This window comes from Lycorma delicatula, chromosome 13 (assembly GCF_047948215.1).
Source record: "Lycorma delicatula isolate Av1 chromosome 13, ASM4794821v1, whole genome shotgun sequence".
NCBI lineage: Eukaryota > Metazoa > Arthropoda > Insecta > Hemiptera > Fulgoridae > Lycorma > Lycorma delicatula.
This window is the reverse complement of record NC_134467.1, coordinates 2,282,994-2,309,860: the sequence shown is the minus strand read 5'-3', so window position 1 is coordinate 2,309,860 and position 26,867 is coordinate 2,282,994. Positions and strand designations below refer to the sequence as shown.

Below are 26,867 nucleotides of genomic sequence, written 5' to 3'. Positions count from 1 at the left end.
TTTAAGTATCTATGTAACATAAAATAAATTATGACTTGAAACGATAAATGTACCTCATGTATTGTCCAGAATAGATCCCAGTCAAACTGAGTCATATGATATGCTAATTCTTTTGAACTAAAATTTTCAGCATCGAATTCAATACCTTCTGTTGGATTCTCTTGTTCAGCTATTAATGTCTGAAAAAAAAGAAAAAAGTCATTTTAAAAAAATTATTCAAAGTAACTAAATAAAATTTATCCATGACAAATAAGTTACTTAATCATTTGAGAGTTGTAATAAAATTATTAAGATATTTCAAAAGTGAATACAGATTCACTTAAAGAAAACATTTTATTAAATTCATTAGTTACTTCATATCTTCATTAATTTTCCTGAACATTGGATCAGAGCAGCAATAGCAAGCTGTATATTTTCAAATGTTTCTTTACTGGCACTGAACAAAATGGACAGCAGATAGGTGTACAGTGATCTTATAGACTGTTGATGACACCGAGCATGAGATCTATTGATACGATGACCGATTTATTTTCAACATTCAATCACACACAAAGTTTGATTAGCATCTATGTTCTAATTCATTCATTTATCTAAATTTTGGGTTATTTTAAGAAAAAATTAAATCAATCTCATTAATATATGATTTTGATTTTCTGGGCAAAACAACACGCTAAAGAATTTCTTTTATTTGGACTTTATCTTATACAGAATGGTACTTAAGTAGTTCTGTATATAACAGCAGCATACAATTACATTACAGCTATATATATATATATATATATATATATATCAGAAATATATATAATTTCTTAATTTTTCTTTTTATAATTTCTTAATTAATTTATATATAAATATTAAATTTATATCAGTATAATATATATATATATATATATATATATATATTATAACATATATTATATTAATATACATTAAGAATCATTAAAGAAAAAGGAATTGAAGGAAAACTTTAAAAATAGAGTAACAGTAGTACAAGGTGAGCAAATGACCATAATGAGTTTCACTGATGAATTTTTGGTTTAGTTGAAATGAAACACAATTTAACAGGAAATAATGCCTCCCATAGATCACATAGAGAGAAATTCAGTATAAAAAGAATTGGAATAAAACAAATAGTAATAAATTGTAACAGTAAGATAGATAATGAGGAATGAAATATTAATCTAGGGGAATATAATATAACCCACCGGGTTGGTCTAGTGGTGAACGCGTCTTCCCAAATCAGCTGATTTGGAAGTCGAGAGTTCCAGCGTTCAAGTCCATAGCTGGCGTAAAGCCAGCTATTTTTACACCGACTTGAATACTAGATCGTGGATTCTGGTGTTCTTTGGTGGTTGGGTTTCAATTAACCACACATCTCAGGTATGGTCGAACTGAGAATGTACAAGACTGCACTTCATTCACACTCATACATATCATCCTCATTCATCCTCTGACATGTATATTATCTAAACAGTAGTTACCGGAGACTAAACAGGAAAAAAGGAAAGGGGAATATAATATACCAAAAGTGCAGAATTTTGTTTGTAATACAAAAATTATGAAATCCTTAAGAAAAAAGATAGTAAGTAAAAAATATATAAAAACAGACTTGCAAATGTATGGAGCTTTCATTTTGAAAGGACATTTTCTAGTATGAGTGTAGTGTACAGAGTAAGTACTCTATGGTAATGAAATGTGGAAATTAAGAATAAGAAACAAAACAAATTCATGGATTTTGAAAAATGGTGTTACAGGAGAAATGTTTAAAATTAGGGTGATCAATAAAGTTTGATAAAATGAAAAGGTTTTAAGATAAATTGAAGAAGAGAGATATTTATGACAGAATCTTGTAAAAAGAAGGATGAAACTGTTGGACTACATAAGAAGGCTTCAGGATTACTTAAATAGTATAAACCAGTTTTTATATTGACTACTGTATAATTTATATTAAGGTGACATTTGTAAAATAAGTTTTACAAAAATAAGTTTCTTATTAAGATAAAAGATATCTTAACCTGAACAAGCTTTTACTTTAAATCAAGTTTCTTCTAAAATTAGCACCGAAGCACTCAATGTTGTTAGATATGGTGATGGTTTCTGGGTTAGGTATTAAAAGAATTTTGTTGTTTATGATATATATCTGTATGTTCAAAGAGTATGGAAATTAAGAATAAGAAACAAAACAAATTCATGGATTTTGAAAAATGGTGTTACAGGAGAAATGTTTAAAATTAGGGTGATCAATAAAGTTTGATAAAATGAAAAGGTTTTAGGATAAATTGAAGAAGAGAGATATTTATGACAGAATCTTGTAAAAAGAAGGATGAAACTGTTGGACTACATAAGAAGGCTTCAGGATTACTTAAATAGTATAAACCAGTTTTTATATTGACTACTGTATAATTTATATTAAGGTGACATTTGTAAAATAAGTTTTACAAAAATAAGTTTCTTATTAAGATAAAAGATATCTTAACCTGAACAAGCTTTTACTTTAAATCAAGTTTCTTCTAAAATTAGCACCGAAGCACTCAATGTTGTTAGATATGGTGATGGTTTCTGGGTTAGGTATTAAAAGAATTTTGTTGTTTATGATATATATCTGTATGTTCAAAGAGTATGCATGATTCATATTGTGTTATTTGTTTGGAATATTGATTTTGTGTGTACGTGTGGATTTTTAGTCTCTCAAGATTTTTTTATTTGTGTTCTTTATTGTTAATATGAAAGTTTTTTTTGGTAGATGATGTCCGAGTATGAATGACTTTTAGATCTGAAATAAAGAAAGTTTGTAAGTTTTTGTCTGATTTGTGTACTTTATTTTATTCATAATTGTGCATAAGATGTTGTCGCCTGCTTTTTATTTTAGTCAATTTTTCCAGTGCGATTAATTATGTATTATGGATTTGTTGTAGTTGTTTGCCAATTAACTGATGTAATTCCTAGTCATAATTCGCCTATTAACTAAATATATTCTCCTGTAATTCATCTGGTAATCTTTTTTGTGAAAATGGAATGTTACATAGTCTGTTAAGAAGGTTTTAAATGCTGCAAGTTTTTGTTTGTTCTACAGAATGTTTAGAATAGTTGAATTATGTGTGTCAATTTTGGTAGTTTTTCTGTAGTTTTTAAATATATGTTTTTGTTGATATCTGTTTGTGATTGTAAGGTTGCTTTGTTGTATTCGATGGTGAGGCTTCTATATCTGAAAAAGTTGTTGGTACATGCATGAATGGTTTGCATAGTCATCCAGTGTTCCTATCGCAAAGGAACCTTTTACCTCCGTTGTGCCAAAAGATTATTTTGTATGAGTGTTTATCATAATTTGTATTTGTTTTTAATGCTTTATAAAAGCATTTAAACTAATATGCCAGTGGAAGATGTACCCGTAGGTAATCCATTACCTTAAGTATAAAATATGTTGTTAGAAATGAAGTAATTTTGTATTTAATTAATCAAAATTTCACCTGATTGACAAAACAAAACATTAGGTTTGGAAAACTAATAGCTGAATTAATTGACACCCACGATGTAATTATGATACCAGGCTTCAAAAACTTTTAAATGACAACAAGAGGTGAAAACGATAATGAAAAGAAAGATTGGAATATATAAAAGAGATTAAAATTGAGGATGTAGATATAAAAATATTTAAAAAATAGAAGATTGACAAAAGCAGAAATGATTGGAAAATAGATCAAATCAGTCAACTGACTGATGATAAAACCAATATTATAAAAAAAAAGATTTCTTAATCTCACGTTAAAATTCTAATAAAGGTAGTTGCTTTTATTTGGATTTGAGTACTAGATTGTGGATACTGGTGTTCTTTAGTGGTTGGGTTTCAATTAACCACACGTCTTAGGAATAGTTGACCTGAGTTTGTTCAAGACTACTGTTTACTGGTATATCCTTTTCTTTAACTGTCTTCTGGAACCACCATAAGGTACTTCAGAGGATGAATGAGTATGATATGTATGAATGTAAATGAAGGGTAGTCTTGTACAGTCTCAGGTCGACCATTCCTAAGATATGTGGTTAATTAATAAACCCAACCACCAAAGAACAGTGGTATCCACGATTTGGTATTAAAATCTGTATAGAAGTAACTGCTTTCATTAGGATTTGAACCTTAGATTAAGTTTGAAATCAGCTGATTTGCGATGATGTGTTCACCACTAGACCAACCCGGTGGGGGTTTGTTTATTGGTGTAATTACATTGCAATAATAAGTCACTAACGGCTTTTTTTTTGTTGATGCAACAATAAATAAAAATATTAAAAAAACAAAAACTTAAACAATATTAACAAAATTCTATGAAATTTAATTAACAAATTAATAAATTCTTATTAAAGTTGGTATGATTTTCTTTGCAATTTAATTCATTAAGTAATTAATCAAAATGCTCATTCATTAAAACAAACCAATGCATCGAGGTGATCACGAGGAGATACAAATAGTCTTCCATTTATACTTAATGCAGTAGGGATACCAACTTCTGAATCACGAAATGTAATACGTTCACCAGTAGATTTTAATTCGACTAATACTAGTTCTTCACGTGGGTATTTTAAACCGAGTTTATCAGCAGCATTTATTTTAATTGTTTCAGCAGTTGCTGATACAGGAAATCTTAACGTGCAATATGTATGATCAGCACAATAAACTCTAAATATAACTGCAACAAAAAAACAGAAATACAAATAAATGTAAATGATCAATGGTAAAAAATAATATTATTATACTGATAAGTTACTAAATTGATTATTAATTAAACAAATATGAGTTTCTAGCATCTTTGTTTAATTTGTACTTAAATAATGTGTATATATATTCAAATAAATTACAATTATTAAAGTGAATTAGTGATTTAAAAATTGTTATTTTTCTTTGCCAATTTTCATATACTTATCTCTCTATTATTGCACATGATTATCATTTTTACTTCCTTGTATGAAGTAAAAGAAGTATTGTAATCCATTTTGACATCCATTTTGACCATCCCTTAATCCATTCTGACTAGTTTCAGCATGTCTGTATGTACGTACGTATGTATCTTTCATAACTCAAAAACATTAGCCATAGTATGTTGAAATTTTGGATTTAGGACTGTTGTAACATCTAGTTATGCACCTCCCTTTTTGATTACAATTGGACCAAAAGTGTCCAAAAAAGCCCAAAATTAAAAAAAAATAATTGGATTTTGGGCTTTTCCTTAACTGCAGTAATAAGTCATCATTGAGTGTTTTTCAACAATATATCATAAGCAGTATTTATTTTCACTGGTTCCAGAGTTATAGCCAAATGAAACTTTAATTAATGAAATATTTGGATCTTACAAGGGGAAGGCACATAGGTTCAAATCAAACTTCATCTACTTTTTTTTAAATTTAAATATATTGATTTATTAATATTATTAACCTCTAATCTAATTGTAAAAAATCTTGTAAGATAAATAATAATTCAATAATAAAAAAATATATATATATATATATATAAACATATCAGAAGTTATTAATGAAATAAATTTTTATATACTTTTCATTTAAAAAAAAAGGGTGTATGTAATTTAATAGACATACAAGGAAGTCATGCGGTGTCCACATAAGATTTTTATTCATTATTGTGGATTACAATGACTTTTCTTCATTAACATATTTTGTAATATTCCTCCAATAAAAGTTTTCCACATTTGTAACAGTTAATTTTTCATCCACATGATAGCACAGCTATACAAATCCTGATGTGCAGTATATTATACAATTATATCCTTATCAGCATCAGATATTCATAAATTTGTTTAAACCCATAGGAGAGATGGTGGAATCGTTTTGTTTGTAACTAAAACTTGCAAAAGAAAGTGTATAAACAAACTTTTATAATTCTAAAAAATTCATCATTAAAAATTTAGTCGTACATAATTAATGATTTTTGACAAATTTTTCTTTTACTGTTTGAAGAAAAACAAATGTAGATAAAAAAATATACCATCATCGGCTGGTCGGATGACAGTTCTAGGTCTACCATTGGGTGGTGCAGCAAACAAACTAATCGGCTGTCCACAAGGAGGTAATTTCCATTTTTGTCCAGCAGTTGCATTTTTGTCTTCTTGATGTCTACGTAATCTTGATGTAACATGATGCATTAAATTTGCTTCTTCGTATAGACTATTCCATTCCAGGCAATCTGATTCAACTTCACTTGCCAGTTCCTTAAAAATAATGAACAAATATTTTATATATATATATAGTGTAACAGGAGACCAGGGTAATGGATTTCTTCCAATTACGAGAAAAGAAAGAGAAAATATAATGAAAAGAAGAATCTAGAAGGAACTGAAAGGAATTCTTTTCTCTTAGAATAACAGACCTATTAACAATTTATTTTTTATAATACAGACAATGGGTCTTCCAAAAGCTCCTATTTGACCAGAAGGGTTACCAGACCAGAATAAGAACTTATAGAAAAAATTAAAATGAGTGCATCAGTGCATGGACACACAATGGAAGCGGAGCTTCTAATGCAATTATATGGATTGTTAATGGTGAAAAATAACATACATGCACTATACACAAATGATAAAATTTTTAATTAATAAAGAAATATGAACTAACTATGAAATATACATTATAAAAAATATCTATTCACATAAAACATAGAAATTTTAAACTTAACATTGAATTTTAATCATTATTATAAGTTGGAATACTTGTTTTCTGTACTATATGGTCAGCTACATTCCATCACAAGCGGTAGGCATAGTAGGGAATCAGCTGGCATGTGACACTCATTTTTTCTCAGTTGACTCCCCATCCCGAAGCCTGCGTTAAGATTCTTCGCTTCAGAAACTTATGGACTCGCTCTAACAATTAAAATTATTATGCTTCAACAATAAAATGGAAGAATCGGGTACTGGTTCTGCAGGCCAAGAAGTATAAATACGACCGGGGACCAGCAGTCAGGGAGTAGTTTGGCAAGGTCGTGTTCGTGTTCAGCGCATTCGTGATAATATCGACATTAGTAAGCATATGGTAACGAGTGAAAAGTACGTCATGAGAATTCCAATAAGGATAGTAGATGAATACAAGAAATTGTTCGGTGAGTTATTTGTAAATAGTAGTGAGAGTGTCAGCATTATTCATTCATAAAGTGTAGGGAAGTTCTTTTATAACAGTAAAAGTAAATAATATTTGCAGAAAGTAAATGGTATGAACTTTAGACTTTCCTAGTGTTATTTTGTTTTGTTAATGCAGTATTAGTTTCTAATTTCGTATTGTCATTATTATTATTTATTTTCAAGGTTTTTGGAGTTATAAATTGTATTTTTAAGAAATCAGTAGTTTGTTAGTCTTTCAGTATCCCGGTCGAACACGTGACAATATAAAGGGAAGGTTATATGTAGGAGGTCTGTAAATAAAGTAATGAGACTGGTTCAGAAAATGTTTTATTTACAATCCATGGATTTACAATACATGGATTTTATCACCTTTGAAATAGTTCCCTTGGGAAGCCACGCAACGCTTCAAATGGTTTTCCCATTCTTCATAACAGTATTTGATCTCAGAAACTGGAATATCCTTCAGATGGTCGATACATTTTTTTAAATGTTTTCTACTGTTCCAAAATGGTGTCCTTTGAGGTGTTTTTTTAAAGTTGGGTGCAGGAAAAAGTCGCAGGGACTCAAGTCAGGTGAATAAGGTGGTTGAAGAACTACAGGAATGTTTTTTTTTGCCAAAAACTCATTAATTGAGAGTGCAATGTAACAAGGTGCATTGTCATAATGCAGCATCTGGTTCTCTTTGATGACTGGTCTCATGGCAACTCTTTTCCGCAGTCTTTCAAGAATTTTTCGGTAAACATATTGATTTACAGTCTGTCCTGTAGGCAAAAACTCCTTATGGACGGGCAATGCCATTACTATCGAAGAAACAAATTAGCACGGTTTTGATTTGCTCATTTTTACTTTTTTGACATTAACGGTCTTCAAGAGTGTGGATCGCCTACAACTGTTTCCCGGCCATATGAAAATGCTTTAAACCACCTAAAAACTTGGGCTGTAACAGGCGTCATCTCCATACCCTCTTTTCAGTTTTGAAAACGTTTCAGTAGCATTCTCACTGAGTTTTAACACAAAACTTGATTGCACAACATTGTTCATAATCAGTATCACTCATTTTTGTAACGCACAACAAAAAATCGTTTCACGAAAAATTTGTTTACGTCTCACGTGGCAACAACAGACTAAAAATATTAATATCTAATATAAATCAGCTGCTCATATAACCAACCATATGTTTACTAGTAACTTTACAGTGTTGCCACTTAGGCTGCCAAAAAAAATTGGTCTCTACTTTATTTGCAGACCTTGTACATATATTAATTGTATATCCTCTTTAAACTTAAAATATTGGTTAATAATGGACATAATTTATAAAAACTAATGAGAACTCTTCTAGGAAAAGTGGAAGATTGATATAGTGGAACTATGGCTGTGATTTGTATAAATGCAATGTATAAATGTAATTCTAGAACTATACTAATTTTTAGGGATTTTTTCATATGTCAATAAATTTATTTTTCTACATCTGTTGTTTCACTTACTAGAAAATTACTTAATTATTTACTTAGTATGACCATTTAAACCTATAGAGTTTTTTGGGCTCACCAATAAGCATTTTTCACCTCAGACTTATGCCAAGACTTAGTCTTATGTTATTATTTCCCCTGCTCCAATTTTCTTAAAAATCTTTTTGAATTTGATTCAGCCATCTTAATTTTGGACTTCCTATTGGCAGTTTCTTACAACCACCGTATTCAATACTGTCACCATACTGTCACGTATAACCATACTGTCATTCTTTTCAATATATTTCCAAACATCCTCAATAATCTGATTTTAACTACTTTGTTACTAGCAGTATACTCGTAAATCTTCAATATTTAATTGTGTGGAGATTATTTCCAGTATGCATTATTAATTACATAACGAATAGGAAAAACTGAATGGAAGATATCAAAGACTGTTGCAGGATATAACTATAACATTTATATTGTAAAATTTTATTGATGAGTTTCAGTATTTCATCCACACTTTATGATCTGATATACTATTATGGCTTATATTTTACCGAAGGTGATCAAACTAGGAGGGGTGTTCAGAAAGTTCTCGGCGTAACAAAGAAAAAGGAAGATTTTTCAGAAATCTAATTTTTTATTTCTTAATGTATTTACCTTGAAATTCAATACAATTAGACTGACTCTCTGGCATTTTTGATATCCTCACTATGATAAGATTTCTGCAACCCTGCAAAATAAGCGGTGTTCTCTACTTTGATCTCATCATTTGAAGTGTATCTTTGTTCAGCGAGTCACTTTTAAGTTTGGGAAGAGGAAGTAATCTCTGCTCCCAGAGATTACTTCCTCGGTGCATATGAAAGCATTTTGAAGGGTAGGTTGTTAGAATTTTGTAGCAATAATGCGAGACATTAGTGCAATGCATTATCATGTGAAAAATCACTATTTTACTTCTAAGATATGGATTAGCATGAACAGCACCGTTCAATCAGTCCACCAGTGAAGCCAATTTCTCCCCGGTGATAGATTTGCTTTTATCCAAACAGTCTATGAGCACGACACTACAAGAATCCCAAAATATTGTGATGGTCGTGATTTTTTTTGTAGATGGAAATGTTTTCACTTTCCTTCACCATAGAAAACGAAGCAAACGAATCCTTTACAGTTGAATCTAAGTTTTTTGTGCGTCAGGGTTAGACCTTTTACAAAAAATAATTTATAACAGCTTGAACTTTGATTTTATCCATTTTTTCAGAAAATTACAAAATTTGTTTGCTTTATTCATCGCTACAAACAAGCGACTAATCACACGCGTCTGAATCTTCGTAAAATGCCATTTAAACCATCATACTTGACCACTATTATAGTCATTCGCTCTTACTGCGCCATTCCTGTGACAAGCTGAGAATTTTCTGAACGACCTTTATTGAATTATAATTAAATAATAATTATAATTATAATTAAATAATTATAATTATTATAAAATTATAATAACGTCGATACAAAACATAACTTGGTCAGACATTTAAAATATTCTTACATGAAGAATGATACTGAAACATTTGGCATGTTCTGTTACTTCTCATCTAATGACAGGAATGAATTGATTTTGTAAGTTGAATTAATACTTGAACATCGCTAAAAGAATCATACAGATCGATTCGACAGTTTAGTTTTATTTTTAAGGAAATATCGGTACCAATAAAATATATGAAACATGCACATTCATGGATATTCTTATTTGTGTATGTAATCAGATTGCGACAAAAAGTAATGTTGAGCAATTTTTTTACTATACTGATTAGCTATATTTAAACTTTGATACGACACAGCTGTAGTATTTAAAAGATTGATTTTACATAGGAATACTACATATGTAAATCTTTTGAAATTTGTATGATAATTTATGATCTAAAATAGAAAAAATAAAAACATTATAATAAATACTGACCTCTAAGAAATTCTGAGTGTGTGCATCGTCGAATACAGGATGCCTTACAGTTAGAACCCATCTATACACAAACTGTATAACTCTCCTTTTCGATGATAAAATATATTCTTGATCATGTTTGGTACGTTCAACATGGTAGGTAACAAGTGTTAAGAAATTTTATCCATTAAACATTTGTGTAGAAACAATATTATTTATTAACTGTATTTTAAAGAACACATATCTATTATTATACATAAATGACACACACACACGCGCACTCTTCTTTTAGTCATCCACCATTAGAAAATTCAGTGATATCAGTTACCAAGCAAGTATTATAATATACTTAGGGGTAAGCGACTTAAAACTGAGCTAAGCTGGGTTGAATTACAATTATTTAAGTGTCACCTTAGACCCACCAGGTTGGTCTAGAGGTGAACGCGTCTTCGCAAATCAGCTGATTTGGTAGTCGAGAGTTCCAACTTCAAATCCTAGTAAAGTCAGTTACTTTTATATTTGAATACTATATCATGGATACTGGTGTTCTTTGGTGGTTGGGTTTCAATTAACCACACACCTCTGAAATGGTCGACCTGAGACTGTGCAAGACTACACTTCACTTACTCTCATACATATCATCCTCATTCATCATCTGAAGTAATACCTGACAGTGAATCCCGGAGGTTAAACAGAAAAAAAAAGTGTCACCTTAACAAAAGCAGCCGATAGTGGCTGTTACTACTAGCAGCACTACTGCTTGAGTAATATTACTATTCTCGTCTACTGTTATCAGTTACAAACTTTTCATATTTCAGTACAGTATAGTTTCGTTCTTTGTAATTGTGTTTTTCTAAAATACTTTATTCGAGCGAAAAAGGATTACTTTGGCGGTAGCTTACGTGCGTTTTGAAGTTGAGTTAATCTGTGTACGGTTTGCTGTTTCTGTGTATGTTTACTGTTTTAACATCGCACATTTAACGACACACCAGAATAATGTTTTTACAGAATAATGAACTTTTTGTGGTAAGGTAGGAAGTAGAATTGAATGCCAGATCTATCTTGGCGTCTGTGTTGGAATTGGCTTGCCACAGTAACAGCTCAGTCTTCCAAAGTTGAAGTTGGCCGCTTTCGTGAGTCATCCTGCTACTTCGACGGTGATTCTAGGGATGTCTGAGCCTAGTTGATTGAGGACCCCGGTTGGCTCCATAGCCAGGACCCTTAGTCATTTCTCTGCTGCGACTTCCTTATTGGGCAGTCCCTGTGGAAATGACGCTCCGGGCAGTAATGACACCACGGAGCCAAGTTGCTTCTACGTCGAGTTGCCTTGTCATTTATTCTAGCCATGGAAGTATCCAGTTGAAGGTCACCTACTCTATCCAGCGAGCTCCGCTCAGAACTAACGCGGATTTTGTGAGTACTCTTCAACATTGTACCTTGAATCTCCTGTTTCTGCTTCAATGATGATGGGCAGATGCAGCAGGTCATCAATATCATGGATAGTTGCCGCTCGCAGCGATAGTCGAATTTGGGGTGTGAGCTGCTCCAGCATTATTGGTAGGATGGGAACTCCACCACCGGGAGCTAGTCGGTGAATGAGTTTCCTCTTTTGGAAAAGGAAAAGCTCTGCCGACTCATTAGCTACTTGCGTTTTTCCGTAAAGTTGAAACCAGAGCTTGGCAGTAGTCTGCGAGCGAGTTCACCGACCGAAATCGGTCGGTGAACTCGGACCAATCGAGTTGTAGGTCTTTGTAATGCCTGGTCCAGGTCAGAGCCTCTCCTTTCAGCTTCCCTTCGGCATACTCGGCTCATTGCTCATCAGGGACTCTCTGTTCTTGTAGCTGAGTTTGTAGACGAAAGAGGAACAGTTCTGGGTCCTCATGTGGTAGGCCGCTGAAGGTTGCCGTTATCACCGGCGGAAATGCTGCACGATTCCCGCAACCAGGTAGTCAATGTTTTTGGGCGATTTGTGTGTTGGTATGTCGGCTAACATGTAATCGGCGAGGCGTGGCTATGTCCAGTCTTCTCGTCCAGACGATCTTCGCCCCACGTTTGCCGAATGGCTTCGACGGCACGTGGTATCCTTGTAGTAGCCCTGAGAAGCGCTGTTGTTGTCGTCGAATGGCTTCGACGGTAGCCCTGAAAAGGGCCGTTTTTGTCGTTAGCTCTGAGAACAGCTGTTGTGTCCGAAAGATGGTCTCCGGCGAAGTCGACTTGGCTGTAGTCGGGCTGTTGCGGCTAGTCCATTGAAATCAGACCGGGCTTCCCCTCAGCGGCAGTTGGGTGCTCACTACAGCGTGGCAGTGGTGGCCCCCAGAGTCCCGCAGTGTCGGGTCGGCGTCGGTTGTCTTTCGCCGAGGGGGTTCTCCCCGAGCGGATCGCACGCTGGACCTGCTCTTGCTGTTGAGTCCGCCAGCCAGGGCGATTGAAGCCCGGCGAGTTGGAGCAGGAAGGTAGCGTCCGCGTTCAGCGGTTCCCTCAGTGGGCCGGCTAGGCCTGCTGCTCCGGCAAGGATGTTGGCATCCGTGGAGGTCCCACGTTGAGGGAACTTCTTCTTGGTCTTCTCCAGGTGGTGGTCGACGATGAATTAAAAATTCACTCTCGAGCACGCGCTTTTATTGGAGCCTGAGAGTGGTCGGGCCGCTGTGGTGGGAGAACTGCGTGGTCATCTGCGCGGCGGGAGTGACGCTTCTACCAGTGCGTACGTATACTGTGCTCCAACTAACATCTGAGCTGCTACCGTTGTCGTCCTCCGATTTTAAATTAGGCATATATGTGGTATCTCCAACAATATTATTGTTATTCATTTAAAATATTATGCTGACTTCAAAGAATAAAATTAGAAGATTGAATTGATAGGCTTAGTGGAAAAATTACTTTTTCCTTTTCATTACAATTCTTTTAAAATATTTATTCTAGATTTTTTTTGTAGACTGTAAAATTTAAAAAAATTATTTGAAGAATCTTAATTAATTTGTTCTATCTTTAACTAATGTAAGGCATCTGTGGTCACCGTTTTCGTTTAAATAGTCGGAATTTAATTTTTTGATACTATTTTGGTTGTCTTGCAAAGACCTTCAAACCACTATTGTTTACGCCGTTTAGCGTAAAGTTTCCGTTATTTTCAATGAATTCCAAGCTAGAGATGGGTCCTGTTGTTTTGTTACAGGAATGTTAAATTTCACTTTGTTTCGTATTTTTGGGCTTGTCATTTATACCTGTTTTATTATTTGTTCTCGTGTTCGACACTCCCTCCGTCATCCATAGTGACCGCGTCCATTCTTCTTATCGAATTATTTTTGACTACCCTTTTCATACACCCGTTATTCCCTCGTTCCCAAACTACTACATGTACACATCTCTTGTCTTTTACACACACTCTCTCCTGTCTACTACCTGGATCTGGTTTCCCCCTTTTTTCTTTCGCCATCTTTTCGGCAGAGTAGATCCAACATTTCTCCAGTGCAGTCGCCTATGGCCATATTCTCCTACAAACTTGGCGATAATATTCTCATCCAAGCAGAATCTCCAAACTCGTCACTACACATCTGAGATTCTACGCATTATTCTACCACTAAACCACATCACACCTCTGTACTCCTGATACACCAGTGCGGACTACGCCCAGGATTACTGTATGTATTCATGTATCTGCATTCACGAGTTCGTCTCTTGGTATTATTTGTGTGCAACAGGCAAGTTTATTACGTTAAACAGTGATTTTATCATTGAAATTTGTGGAACATTCAGTTCATCATACCTTATGCCTTACGATTTCAAGTTTAGTTAAAAGAAAACCATTTATTCACTTAAATGCATTCATGATAGGTGGCTTACCTATTTTACATGTTTAATTATTACGATTTGTTATTGTAATTAACTCTATAATTTATTTCTGCAACTTGTTGATCGCCGAGATTAATTCTTTGCTACTTATGCACTGTATTCATCATACTTCTCGTAAATTAACCTAAAGCAAATTACTCCTGATGTGCTGGCATGTTTTAGGACTTTGTGATTTTTGTATTTTCAAGAATGCTTATCTATCAAAATAAACTCCATTTATATTATTACTTATTTTAATGTGATTATATTATAATTAATGTTTTCTAAGCAAATGAAATCTGTTCATTGCTAATCTTCATAGTACAGTATATGTTAGTAGTGCAACTGTTTTCCAGTTCCACTTTCTATTGATGTTGTGTTAAGTATCTAATTTGAAATTAAGGTGTTTTATGTTCTCTTATTTTCAGGCTCTGTTACATTGTGTATTTAAAAAATGTTTATTCATGTATTTTTGCATTTAACATCATTATTCATTTGTATTATTAAGTTATGTTAATTTCATAATTTCCTTTTATGTTTTAAGGTTATGATTATAACATAAGTTCATTTGTTACACTTTCAATAAAGTCCAATTTCTTTTGGCAAATACTAGCCGTGTGTTTTTTGTTAACTTTACCCAACAACTATCACATGAGTGTATCCTGTTTAAAATTTTTTGAGCTACTTATGGTCCCTGTACTCCTGAAGGAGGAATGCTCTAAACTCTAAATTGTAGCTTACTGTGTTAGCCTCTCTTATCAGAGAAGATTTCCCAAGAGAGAATCAGGATACTTCAAATAACAATGAAATTAAAGGAGAGCATACAAACGTATTTCTAGCTATCTGAAACAAACATATTTTTGGCCACATTTTTTATCGGGCAATCAGAATGTAGTTTTAATTGTATAATTTTTCTTGTATCACCAAGCTCTTTAAAATGATATATCGACTGACCATTGGTTTCATTTGAAAATTTTTGAGTTGGCCCCATCACATGCCACCGAAAAATGAAAAAGAGTGAGATAGATCACCGAAGTAGCCCTTGATACAAGGAAGAATGCTGCAAATCACATCCAATTATCTCAATTATAAAATAAAGTTAAGAAGTCAGCCATCTGGTATATCACAAAGATTCTTGTTCCTTACACAATGTTTTAATGTCTGTAGATAATATGTAAAACAAGAGCAAGTATGTGCGCTATATGGCAGTAAAGAATTTTTTAACCACTACTTTCTTTCTATCAGCCTAATATGATTCAGCAATAAAACGGGACCGCTGGGGAGTCATCATCTATCGATTAAAAAAAATTAGTAAAGTTGGTGCATTCAGTAAAACGTTACAGTTACATTTGGTACGAACTAGAAACTCCTCCTTTTTGAAATTAATTAAAATTCATAAATTTTAAATACATAATATAGTTAAGAGTCACTCAGTTACTTAATACAGTCGGTTAAAAAAATTAACTAAATGAATTAATTATAGGCTAAGATCGAATGAATATTCAGTTTTTAAAATTCTATAGTTTTATCTAAACAATGATTAAAAAATAAATGTATTTTATTGTTTTTAAAAAATATATCTAAACCAGCAAAAATATCATTATTGTGGACAATGACTTTGTCTTTTTATCATACTCCTTCATGACACACTACTTTATGAAGGCTCAAAGGGCCTTCCTTCTTCAGCTGAAAATTATTTTCTAATTTTAATCTTATCTGTTTATTAAAGAAAATAACTGAGATGATATTAATATCTTATTTATAGTGTATTTTATTCACAAATTTTCATTCTTAGGATAATTGTTTTCAGTTTTTACTTCGTAGAGTCGACTTTAATTTTATTATATAAATCGATCTGAGTTTTATTTGATACTTGATATTAGTTGACTTGAAAACTAGACTGTTTAAGAAAAAAACAATTTTTTTTTAACATTTTTTATTCTAAAGATTTTCATTGTCAATTATTCTAACATATCGCTTATAAATTATTACAAAACAAGTAAAATAATTAAAGAATAAAAATTCAACTGCAACTTCTTGGAAAAGTATAAGTTTCAAATTCCATTGTATACTGATTAGTATGGTGTAGGAAACATAAAGAAAAAATTATACTATATTTTAAAATAAATAAATCTTTTAAGGAAGAAACACATGAAAGATATTAAATATAATTAAAAACATAAATTCGCATGGCTTAAATACTAAAAGATGCTTAAATAGTGACCAAAATTTTAAAGTTACTGTAAATTGGGTTAAGGAATTATTTGAAAAAAACAAGCCTCCCTTAAACAAACAGGAAAAGATTCACAAACTCTAAATAATACTAGCCAAAATTTAAATATATAGTTTTGTTTGCACAGAAGGAAAGTAACTGGCTCTTGTCTAATTTTTTACTTATTCATATAGTAAGAGTAAGGTTCTGGATCAACTGACAATGAGTTTCCATCGTTATAATCTAATTGATATAAAAAGGATATTGTTTATTTAGTTCAGTGACAAGCTGTCTTGTCGGCATATAAACGATGTGCGTTAAAAAGAAATCATCTAAACATGGATCATTTATTGGTTCTCGTCCACTACTAGCTGAACCAATCATCACTCTTGTTTCTAACAAATGCTCCAACATTTTCTGAGGTGTACCGGCTACAACCAAAAATCTACACAGCCTGTAATATCACAAACATAAAAGAAACATCTATATTAAAAACAAATCAAATTACTTAAACAATGAATATGTCTAGATTGGTCGATAAGGATTGTTTGTTTGCAAATATGTAAATACATTATTGCAAATCTCAATAAATTTCAGATTCATTTAATTCTTTTATAACTTTAAGGGTTTCATGATTAAGGTTAGTCAGTACGGAAGTTATACACAATTCAACGATTAAATAATTATAAAAATTTTATATTTGCTGAGACGCAAAAGGAGTCTAGTCTGCTGACTAGATTTCTTGGTTGCTCGCGTTGCTATACCGGCAACCTGTTGAGCTATTATCCTTGATCAGTTATTTGGTAACATTGCACTGCTCTCTCACTGTTGATTATAGTACTAGGAAAGATGTTGTGCCATGTAAATAATAGGAAACCACAGTCATCTTATCGCTGTGGAACAGAGAACAAACTTCAAATTCCATTTTAAACTCGGGAAAAGTGCATTTTAGACCATGCAATTGATGAAGCGAATGTCCGTACATTCGCATTTTTAAAAGCAGTAATAAATGGAATGATAAGGAAACAACTGAAGATGAAGGCAGGGCTACAAGTACAACTTTGTTCATAACAAGGAGGTAAACTTTGACAAAGCGATTCAAGAAGATTATTATAAGACTGAGAATGAAATTGCAAAATATTAGCGAAAGATGTTATGTGCAGTATTCCTTTGAGTCGGATAATTAAACTCATGACTGTGCACATTATTCTAGAGACATCCTACTAATATAACTATTAGTAGGAAGTCTCTAATATAACTATTAGTACACATAATTATTAGTATAAATAAAAGATTCTTTATTTGATTGCAATAGAGAATGAAAGTTGGTGATAATAACACATGTTCAAAGTGTCTGAACAGTAGTAGCTGAGATTACCAAGAGGTAACAAAAATTCATCTTCAAAAATTAAAATCAAGAAAATATTTATTTGTTTATACAATATAAAGAAATTATTCACTTTACAGGAAAAATTATCACTAGAAATCTTTATCTGTGTACACACACACACACACACACACAAAGCATAAGAAAATTTATAAAATAGATTCATCATTTACTCACTTAGGTTGTGATAAATTGTTACCAGTAATTCTTTCTAATACAAGAACATCTTTACCGTGTTCTTTAAAGGTAACTGTATTTGCTTCAACATCCCTCATTATTCTATTAAAATTATCTTTATCAACTCTTAAAAAATGACAAATATCTTCCCTTAGTATTATTGTTGCTGCCCTGAAAAAAAAAACCAAAACAATAGTAGCAATATTAATATTTTCAAATATTTTAATTAAAAATATTATATATATATAACACTTATATAATATTTTCTAAACATTAATTTATAAAAATATAATGTAAATGTAAAATTATTTACAACATACTTTTTGAAAACTGTTTTTGATAATATTTTTAAATATATAAAATTTACATCTTGACTGATTAATTTGTGTGATGTTCTGCAAAGTCTGAAGATTCAGCTTTGTTGAATTAAGGGAAATTATTTTCTGGATCCCTTATTTGTTTAGCGAGTGTACCTGTAGCTTGTTATATCCCGGGATTACCTAGCCAGATTATGTTAATTAGAATCCCACAAAAGTACGGTGGAGAAGAAATAAAGTGATGAGACAGTGTCATTGAAATGTAATTTGGCTTCAAACAGTATTTTTGTTATATGTTATGTGATAAACTTGTATGTTATGAGCTAAATATGAAATAGTTAACAATGCAGTAAATTTTTACATCCCTAAATTCACAATAAGTTTATGTTTTATTTATTTAATAAGAAATTTTAAAGTTTCAACTTAAAAATAGAATGAAGATGCCCACAGTCAAACTGACTACATTCAGTATGTAATTATTTAAAGAAACTCTAATCATAGAGAGTTTCCAAATGAGTGAAACTGGGTATTTTTACTTACCACACAATTTTTGAGGAAGACAAAGCTCCCCTTTAGTAACAGTGTACCTGTTCTTCAGCGGCTCTTGAATTCCACCTGATACATAATTTTTATTGTGACATACCTTGCAGTCAGTACAAAATCATTGATCAATAAGGTGCAGCTTCCATCCTGCATAAAAAAGTCCTGATCTTCTGAGGTATTGTTGGGACTTGTAAGCCACATGTAGGAACCTTGAATCATCTGCTGGGTGGGAATTTTGCATCAAGTTATAGTTTCTCTGCATCTATCCGCAGAGAACTGTCTTTTTTCCAATCTCTCTTTTCTTTACTCTTCATCACTTACTTTCTTTTTTTTTTTTATTTAGTGGATGTAATTTTGACCCCGCTAGGTTTATTCTATAGCCAGTATATCCTTAGTATGATAATCTAGTATAAGACACGCTTACAGATCAACCGGTGCCCAGTCAATTTAGAGTACAATCACTGTATAAAAGCTTAATTACTGGAATGCTTATCAGATTAAAGTAGATCACCTAATTTCTCTTAAGAAAGAAAATGGAAATATTTTGTAAGGCCAAATAATATGTGAAAGCTAAAATACAAAAACGTTCAAATAATTTAAGTTTGTAAAAATGAGAATGTGTTATAAGAAAATAACTTAAACAATTACAGAAACTTGAGTAAAAATCAATCGTAATACACTGAATACTAAACAATCTTGGTAAACAGGCATAATTTAAATGAAATTTGGAAGATTTTTAAATATGCAAATAAATAGGATATTTTTTTGAGAATGTATAGGACTTATGGAATCCCAAAATGTTGATATTTACACAATGAATGTCAAAGAAATATTAATACTTTTAATTTGTACAAGAGAACTGAAAAATAATGTGACCTAATTAATGATAGAATATAGAATAATAAATGAACTATATACCTTGGAGCGTCATTTATTAATGCGAGTTTTCCAAAATCTTCACCTTCTGATATAATATCAACATTCCCTTTACTGTGAGTAACGACATCAACAGATCCTTTAAGTATTATGTACCATGAACGACCTTCATCTCCTTGTTGAAACACTTAAAAAAAAATAAACAAATAAATTAAAATCATATACTGTTAATTTATATCAAAAGGCTTTGTTGTGTTCAAAGAGCGAGTTAAGATTTAAATTATTTTTTTTAGAATGTGTTTATGTAATTCTTTGCATTTGTAAATTTTGAGCTTGTCTTTCATCATTTGTATATTAAATTTCATAACTTTGATGTTTACCTACATCTGGCAAATTTCACTGAGATGATAACTGCGACCTTTAGGCAAAGTGAACTGCTTTTATATATTTTTGCAATGTTTTGAAAAAGTATATCCTGTTTGTCAACATAAAATTTATTACACTCTGAGCAGTCAAGTTTGTACACCCTTGATGAATCAATTTTGCTGGATTGCATGAATTTTTTAGTGACAATGTATATTTATTTCATTTTTGTTCTGTACATCATGCTACAGTTTGATGTAAAAAAGACTGTATTTTTTTACTTTTAAATTCAGAAGAATTCATACTACAATAGTTTATTAAGTTGGCAAGAGACAGTTCATTTCACAGGACGTATGTGACTGGAGATCAGCTAACTTAACATCATTTTTACAGTATTTTATGTTATTTTTACTGATTCCCATATGTACTGTATCTTGTTTACATGTTTTTATTTATTTTTTCATAAAATAACTTCAGGTTCTCTCTCCAATTTCAGTTGTAGTATTTTTTTGGGGATGAGAAGTGAATTTTATAGTATGTGAAAAATGCCAAAGCTGATTAAGATAAAAATATACACATGCCTTGATTCATAAAGTTTCTTTTTATGGCCAAAAGAAAATAACTCGGTCAATTTTTTTGTTATTATAATGATGAATTAATTTATTAATTCATCACAGAAGAACTGAAGTTGTACGAGGAAATATGGAAATGAATTTTGTAACATACAAAAAATGAAATCGTCATTTAACTCTATTCTACCTTTATTATTTCAGATGTACAGTATAATTGCTAAAGTGTACTCTCTATAGTTTTATAAAATTATTGATTTTTAATAACAGTAATAACACATTTTTTATTTCTTAACATGTAATGTATGATATCAATCTGTTTTCTAAAGCTGAAACAAGCCTAAAGTCAGAATTTTTCTATCACTCTATGTTTTTTAAAAAACATCTTGTTGATATTATATGATACATGATTTTACATATATGTTTTTTTATTTTATACGATTACTTTACATGTGTTCAGTGTATATCTTTTATTCTATTAATCGGTTGTTAAAACCATGAAAGAATGACTTAATATGTAACACAAACAACTCGTATCATGTCGACATACTCCTCATATAATATGCAGCAACTTGACTATTGTAATCAGCTCAAGAGGATGGCTAAAAGGTACAAGAAAGGTCTTGCCGATTGGAGTTCCTATGGTTTGGCATGAACCGAACAAAAGATCACTTAACAAGTTGTTACTTATATTTAATTAATGTGATTGAAGTTTCTAAAAGGTCTACATACTGTACTTTATACTTCATTACCATCTGAACTCAGAGGTGTATCCATTCTGGTTCCCGAGGTTTCTTGAAAACTTGTTTCATGAAAACAGTGATGATGAAGTGGACATTATAGAAGAAAACAATCATGATTCAAACTTTAAATTACAATCTAGTGAACAATGTCTTATATTACGAGGTGATCTAAATGACTCTATGAGAGATTTAAAGCTATGAAAAAATCAAGCTGAACTTTTACGATCAAGATTGTAAGATTGGTATTTGTTTAAAAAAATATAAAAATCTCAGGCTATTGAAGCCAACAAAAAACTTTTTCTCAGTGCTTTGTCGAAGAAAATTATTTAGTTTACTGTACAAATATTGATGAGCTTATGCTGCAATTAGGGGGAGTTCATGAACCTCAGGAGTGATGCCTTTTTGTTAATTCCTCCAAGTATGTCTTAAAAGCAGTTTCACTTCACAACAGCAATAAATATCATTCTCTTCAATCTGTTATGGAATTAATATAAAAGAAATATATGATATTATAAAAAATATTGAAAAAGTAAATTATTCATGTAAAAAGCATAATCGGAATGTATGTGAAAATTTAAAATTAACAGCTCTTTTGTTAGGTGTGCAGTTAGGGTATACAAAATGCAGTTGTTTTATTTGTAAATGAGACAGCCAAGATAGAGATAAGTATTATGTCATAAAACAATGGAAAAAACTTAATTCCTCATGTAAAAAAAGCTTTATTCATGAGCCTCTAGTCGAACCAGATAAAATATTTTTACTGCCCCTTCATATCAAACCAGGATTAATAAAAAAATTTTGTTAAAGTTATGAAGAAGGGCATTCAAGATTTCATGTACATAAGGGAGAAATTCCCAAAAATAAGTGAAGCAAAAATTAAAGAAGAAATTTTTGTCATCACACAAATAAGAAACCAGGCAGAAATGAAATATTTAACTCTTGTGTTAACTAACTTAGAGCTGACTGCTCAGACCCACATTTAAAGACAGTTGTGAAAATTTTCTGGAGGTTTGTAAATCACAAATTTACCAGAATATTGTAGATAAACTGATAGATTCATACAGAGTTATGGGATTTAATGTCTCTTAAAGTCCACTTCCTGCATTTACTTCCCGCCAAACCTCAGGGCAGTAAGTGATGAAGACTGTGAGTGTTGAGTGATGAAGATCGTAGTGTTTCCACCATGATATTTCAGTGTTGGAAAACCATTACAAAGAGAAATGTTGGACTTAATTCAAGCTGTACCTGAAGCTATCTAAAAAAGAAGAGCTGTAAAGAGGTAAATAAAATATCCAAACTAAAAATCGTAAACTATAACTCAAGCTGATAACTGCAATTACTGAAATTTGTATGCTGTATAATTTAAAAAAATTATGCTATATAATTTAAAACTTATCCACTAATTGACTATGTTTTTGTTTTTTTACCAAAAAAGAAGAAATACAAAAAAAATAATAAAAAAATAACTTACAAATACTTCCTGCTTTATTATTATGGGCTTCAAACACAACAACACTAGCCAATTCTCTTTTAACAGAATTTGAAAAATGAGCTAAAGGTTTTAACTGCATTAATTCTTCATAAATTGTTTCTAATTCTTCTGCTGTTCTATCGTGACTCCTAAAATAAAAAAATAAAAATATAACAAAGATTTTATTAAAAAAATTACTACAGTAATCGAGTTAACATTAAATACAACAAATATGCAAATTACAATATCTTTTCTCCCTGCTGTAATAAATTCAATTCAGATACTAAATTTTTCTTTTGCAAAATTTTCAATTATGATTACCTTTTGATCGGTAGGTTCTAAGTCATTCTATTTGCATATCAAATATACAGTACTTTAATGTTCAGTGTATCCAAAGTATTATTTGTTTAGCGTTAATTTTTGTTATTATAATTTTTTCTATACTTGATAAGAATAAGTATATATTTAACTTCCAGCTATTCAATTAATTATTTCAACTGTATTTTTAATGTATTTTTATAACAATTAACGTACTACTGTATGATTAGGTTTTGGAATACTTACAATATCTTGATCGCTGTCGATGTGAAATTTATATTTTTAGGTCAGCACAACAAAAAGAGATTTAAACTTTTATAAAATAATAAATTTATGAGTATACCCATCCAGTAAGTGAAGATAAATAGTCGATTTAATGTAGTTTATTTAGCTAATTATGGGAATCAGGATGATTCCCATTTAAAATTACAAATTTTTCTCCCATCACTTTACTCCTACTTCTTATGACAGCAGTGAAAACTTCTCTATTGATTTTGTTCAAGTTCTTTTTTCAATTTGTTTTCTGTAAAACTTGACATGTAATCATGAATCTGTGAAGCGCTCAAATATAACAAATTTTATGGAATGATATCTGGATTATAAAATGGACGTAACAGAACTTAGCAGTTTAATTTTTCACTGGTTTTGAGTTGAAATCATGCAGTAATGCAGAAAAATCTTATCGCAAAGTTGTATTCTTTTTCTAAAAAATGCATCTTTTTTAAATATCACAAGTTTAAATTGATTTCAATAATATTGATACTGATTATTGATATAAGATGTAAGCTGTCCTTCCAAAAACTCATAGAGAATTAGAAATTTACCATTTCAAAACATAATTATCATTACTTTACTGGTGGCCAGGTTTTGCATATTTTCCTGACTGTAGTATACATATAGCTCAGTCATAATTGCAGATCGAGGGTTCCATTATCGGTCAACATTATTCTCAAAAATTCATTCCTTCTATTAAACGGCCTTAAAACGGTTAGGAGGAATATACATGAAGTACATAGTATGCATGCAAATAGTACATTTATCATCTGACTTGCATTTTATTCTATTTTCTGTCTCAATTTGTGCGTTTGTAATTGTAAAACTGGATTTTGCATTCTGTTTGTAAAATTTTCATGTCTGAAAATATCTTTTTACGCATTTTCAGTTTTTATTAAGCAATTTTCAAAGGTCCAATTCTGATTTTTTTTTATTTCTTTCATATGTTCACTGGATTCATAGATGAAATTTGATTTGCTAATTCTTGAAATACAAATTTAACTTCAAATTACCTATTTTTTTTTTTGCTATAAAATGTAATATTTTAATATTATTCAAATACACACACGCTTCCTACATCTTATTACTTACGGTTTTCTTAATATCATTCGTAATAAAGCATCAGGTGACCGATGTATTAATTCACAAATACTTTCTTCAAGGTGTTCTTCTGCTTCTGCAATATCTTGAGCTGTCGGCACAGATGTTGAACCTTCTCTATCTTGCCAGAAATTATATAACAGGCATTTATCTTTAAATGGGTGATCCATTGTCGCTAAAAAAAAAAAAACAGATAAAAATTTATACAAATTTATTTTTATATTGTTTAAAATGGTTTAAAAGATACACATTCATCTACAATATATAAATGTAGTTTTTTTTTGGTAATAGAAAATCTTCTACGAAAGTTTTTAATAAGGTAAGTAATAAATATGTCAATTCTACATGGTATATGGAAGTAGTTGATTTTTTAAAATTATTGTTGTGACCTTGGATGTATGATAAAACATAGTTTTATATTTTTAATTACATTTGAAACTGGATTCTGTGGGATCCCAAAAAATTTAATTTTCCTAAAGTTCTCATAAACATTTGGTTTTGGTTGTGGTTTCTTTGAAATTTTTTTCTTTACATTTAATTACAATGACTATTCATTCAGCAAATACAATTTTATCATTAACCATCACATCATAAACCATATTGATGTGCTAATTCTCATCATGTAATTCTTCTGCTCTATTTTAGACAGTTTTAATTTATCAATATTCTTTAATGAATTAGGCAACTTTTACACAGATTTGATTCTTTATAAAATAGAAAATTAAAATTTTTAATTTAATTAATTACCTTGATATGATAATTAATCATATTTTTAGTATATATATATATATTTCATGATTGTTTATTAAATCTGAAATCATTAATGTTGGTAATAGCTCAAGAGGAATTCTAAAAATCAGATTACTATAGAGAATGAAAACTTGTAATATTTTTAAAAATTCAGTTGTTTAAGTATGTCACTTATATAGTATGTGTTCAAAAGGTGCTTGTTACTCTTCTTAAACATCTGTTTTGTAGATGTTTAACAGCAAACTGGCGATTTGAATAATATTAATATTACTAGTGCCAGAAATGAACAACAGTAGTATAATATTGGGTTCACAAATGTAACCATATACCTAAACAGAACTATCTGGATCTCAATCGACAAAATACTATTTAAATTGTCTAACAGCTGATTTCCTTTCACACCTGATTCATCATTGATGACGATTTTTTCCCCATAACTAAAGAGGTTTTTATTTAATTTTTTGTGTGCGACAGTGGTTTTTAACATTTGAAGCTACATTTTTCTGGTAGAATGGTTTTGTTGGGGTGGTGAATACACAGAATATCTAAAGGAAATGTTTCATCATAGGTTTCCAGACACTGATGATGCATATTGTGATGCTGTGTAAAGCTTGATTGATAAGTTCTGAAAAACTGGATCTGTCAAAAACCGGCCTGATTTCAGAAGATGATCTGTCCTGACAGAAGAAAACTTGGATGATATTTCTAATTGCAAGCTCAAAATCCAAAAAAGATCTATCAGAAAATTAGCACAAGCAAAAACCTCGAAGAGTAGTACATACAGAGCACTGACTGAACATTTAAAGCTGCACCTGTACGCAATAAGTTCACTGCATCGGTTATGCAATACTGATTTTCCTAAATGTGTTTAATAATACCAGCGGTTTTTTGATTTTATAAATGAGTAAGGAGAAGACATTCTTGATGCAACATTTAAAAAAAAAAACATGTTTTTTTTATCAGGCTATGTCATCAGCGAGAACAGTCAGATGTGGTCTGACAGTAATCCTCACTCCAGCTTTTAACAACCATTACATGATGAAAAACTTGAAATTTGGTGCGCTACATTATGCAAGCAGATAATCGTTCAGTTTTCCAGAACACAGTAAACTTAGAACATTGCTGTAATGAAATCATTTATTTTTTCATCACCCGACTAACTGAGGAAGAAATTGTTGGAGTGTAGAATTTGCTGTGTGAAATTTTTCAGGACAGGCTCATTTCAAAGTACATCAGGCCACCAGATCTTAAGTCCACAGATTTTTATTTATGGGGAGCAATGAAAGCATCTATTTACAAGAATGAACCTAATATTCCAGGTAAACTAAACAATAAAATAACTCAATTTTATCCCTCCATTGGTGCTTAAGCATGTATTTTCAAACATTTTGAAACACGTTTAGGAAAATGGTGGTCATATTAAGCATCTTCTGTAAA

At 31.1% G+C, this 26,867-nt stretch overlaps 1 protein-coding gene across 1 annotated transcript in view; it reads right to left on the bottom strand.

Annotated features, from left to right (window-relative positions):
• The window catches only part of Epac (Exchange protein directly activated by cAMP), a 75,622-nt gene that overhangs the window by 28,831 nt on the left and 19,924 nt on the right, over positions 1-26,867 (bottom strand). The window contains exons 4-12 of the mRNA XM_075381661.1: positions 24,672-24,855; positions 22,989-23,137; positions 19,885-20,029; positions 18,107-18,277; positions 16,808-16,996; positions 10,527-10,665; positions 5,990-6,212; positions 4,426-4,679; positions 54-179 (exon numbers count right to left, since the gene is read on the bottom strand). Of these exons, the coding sequence (XP_075237776.1) occupies positions 54-179; positions 4,426-4,679; positions 5,990-6,212; positions 10,527-10,665; positions 16,808-16,996; positions 18,107-18,277; positions 19,885-20,029; positions 22,989-23,137; positions 24,672-24,855 (1,580 nt within the window). The remainder of the gene's footprint in view (positions 1-53; positions 180-4,425; positions 4,680-5,989; positions 6,213-10,526; positions 10,666-16,807; positions 16,997-18,106; positions 18,278-19,884; positions 20,030-22,988; positions 23,138-24,671; positions 24,856-26,867) is intronic.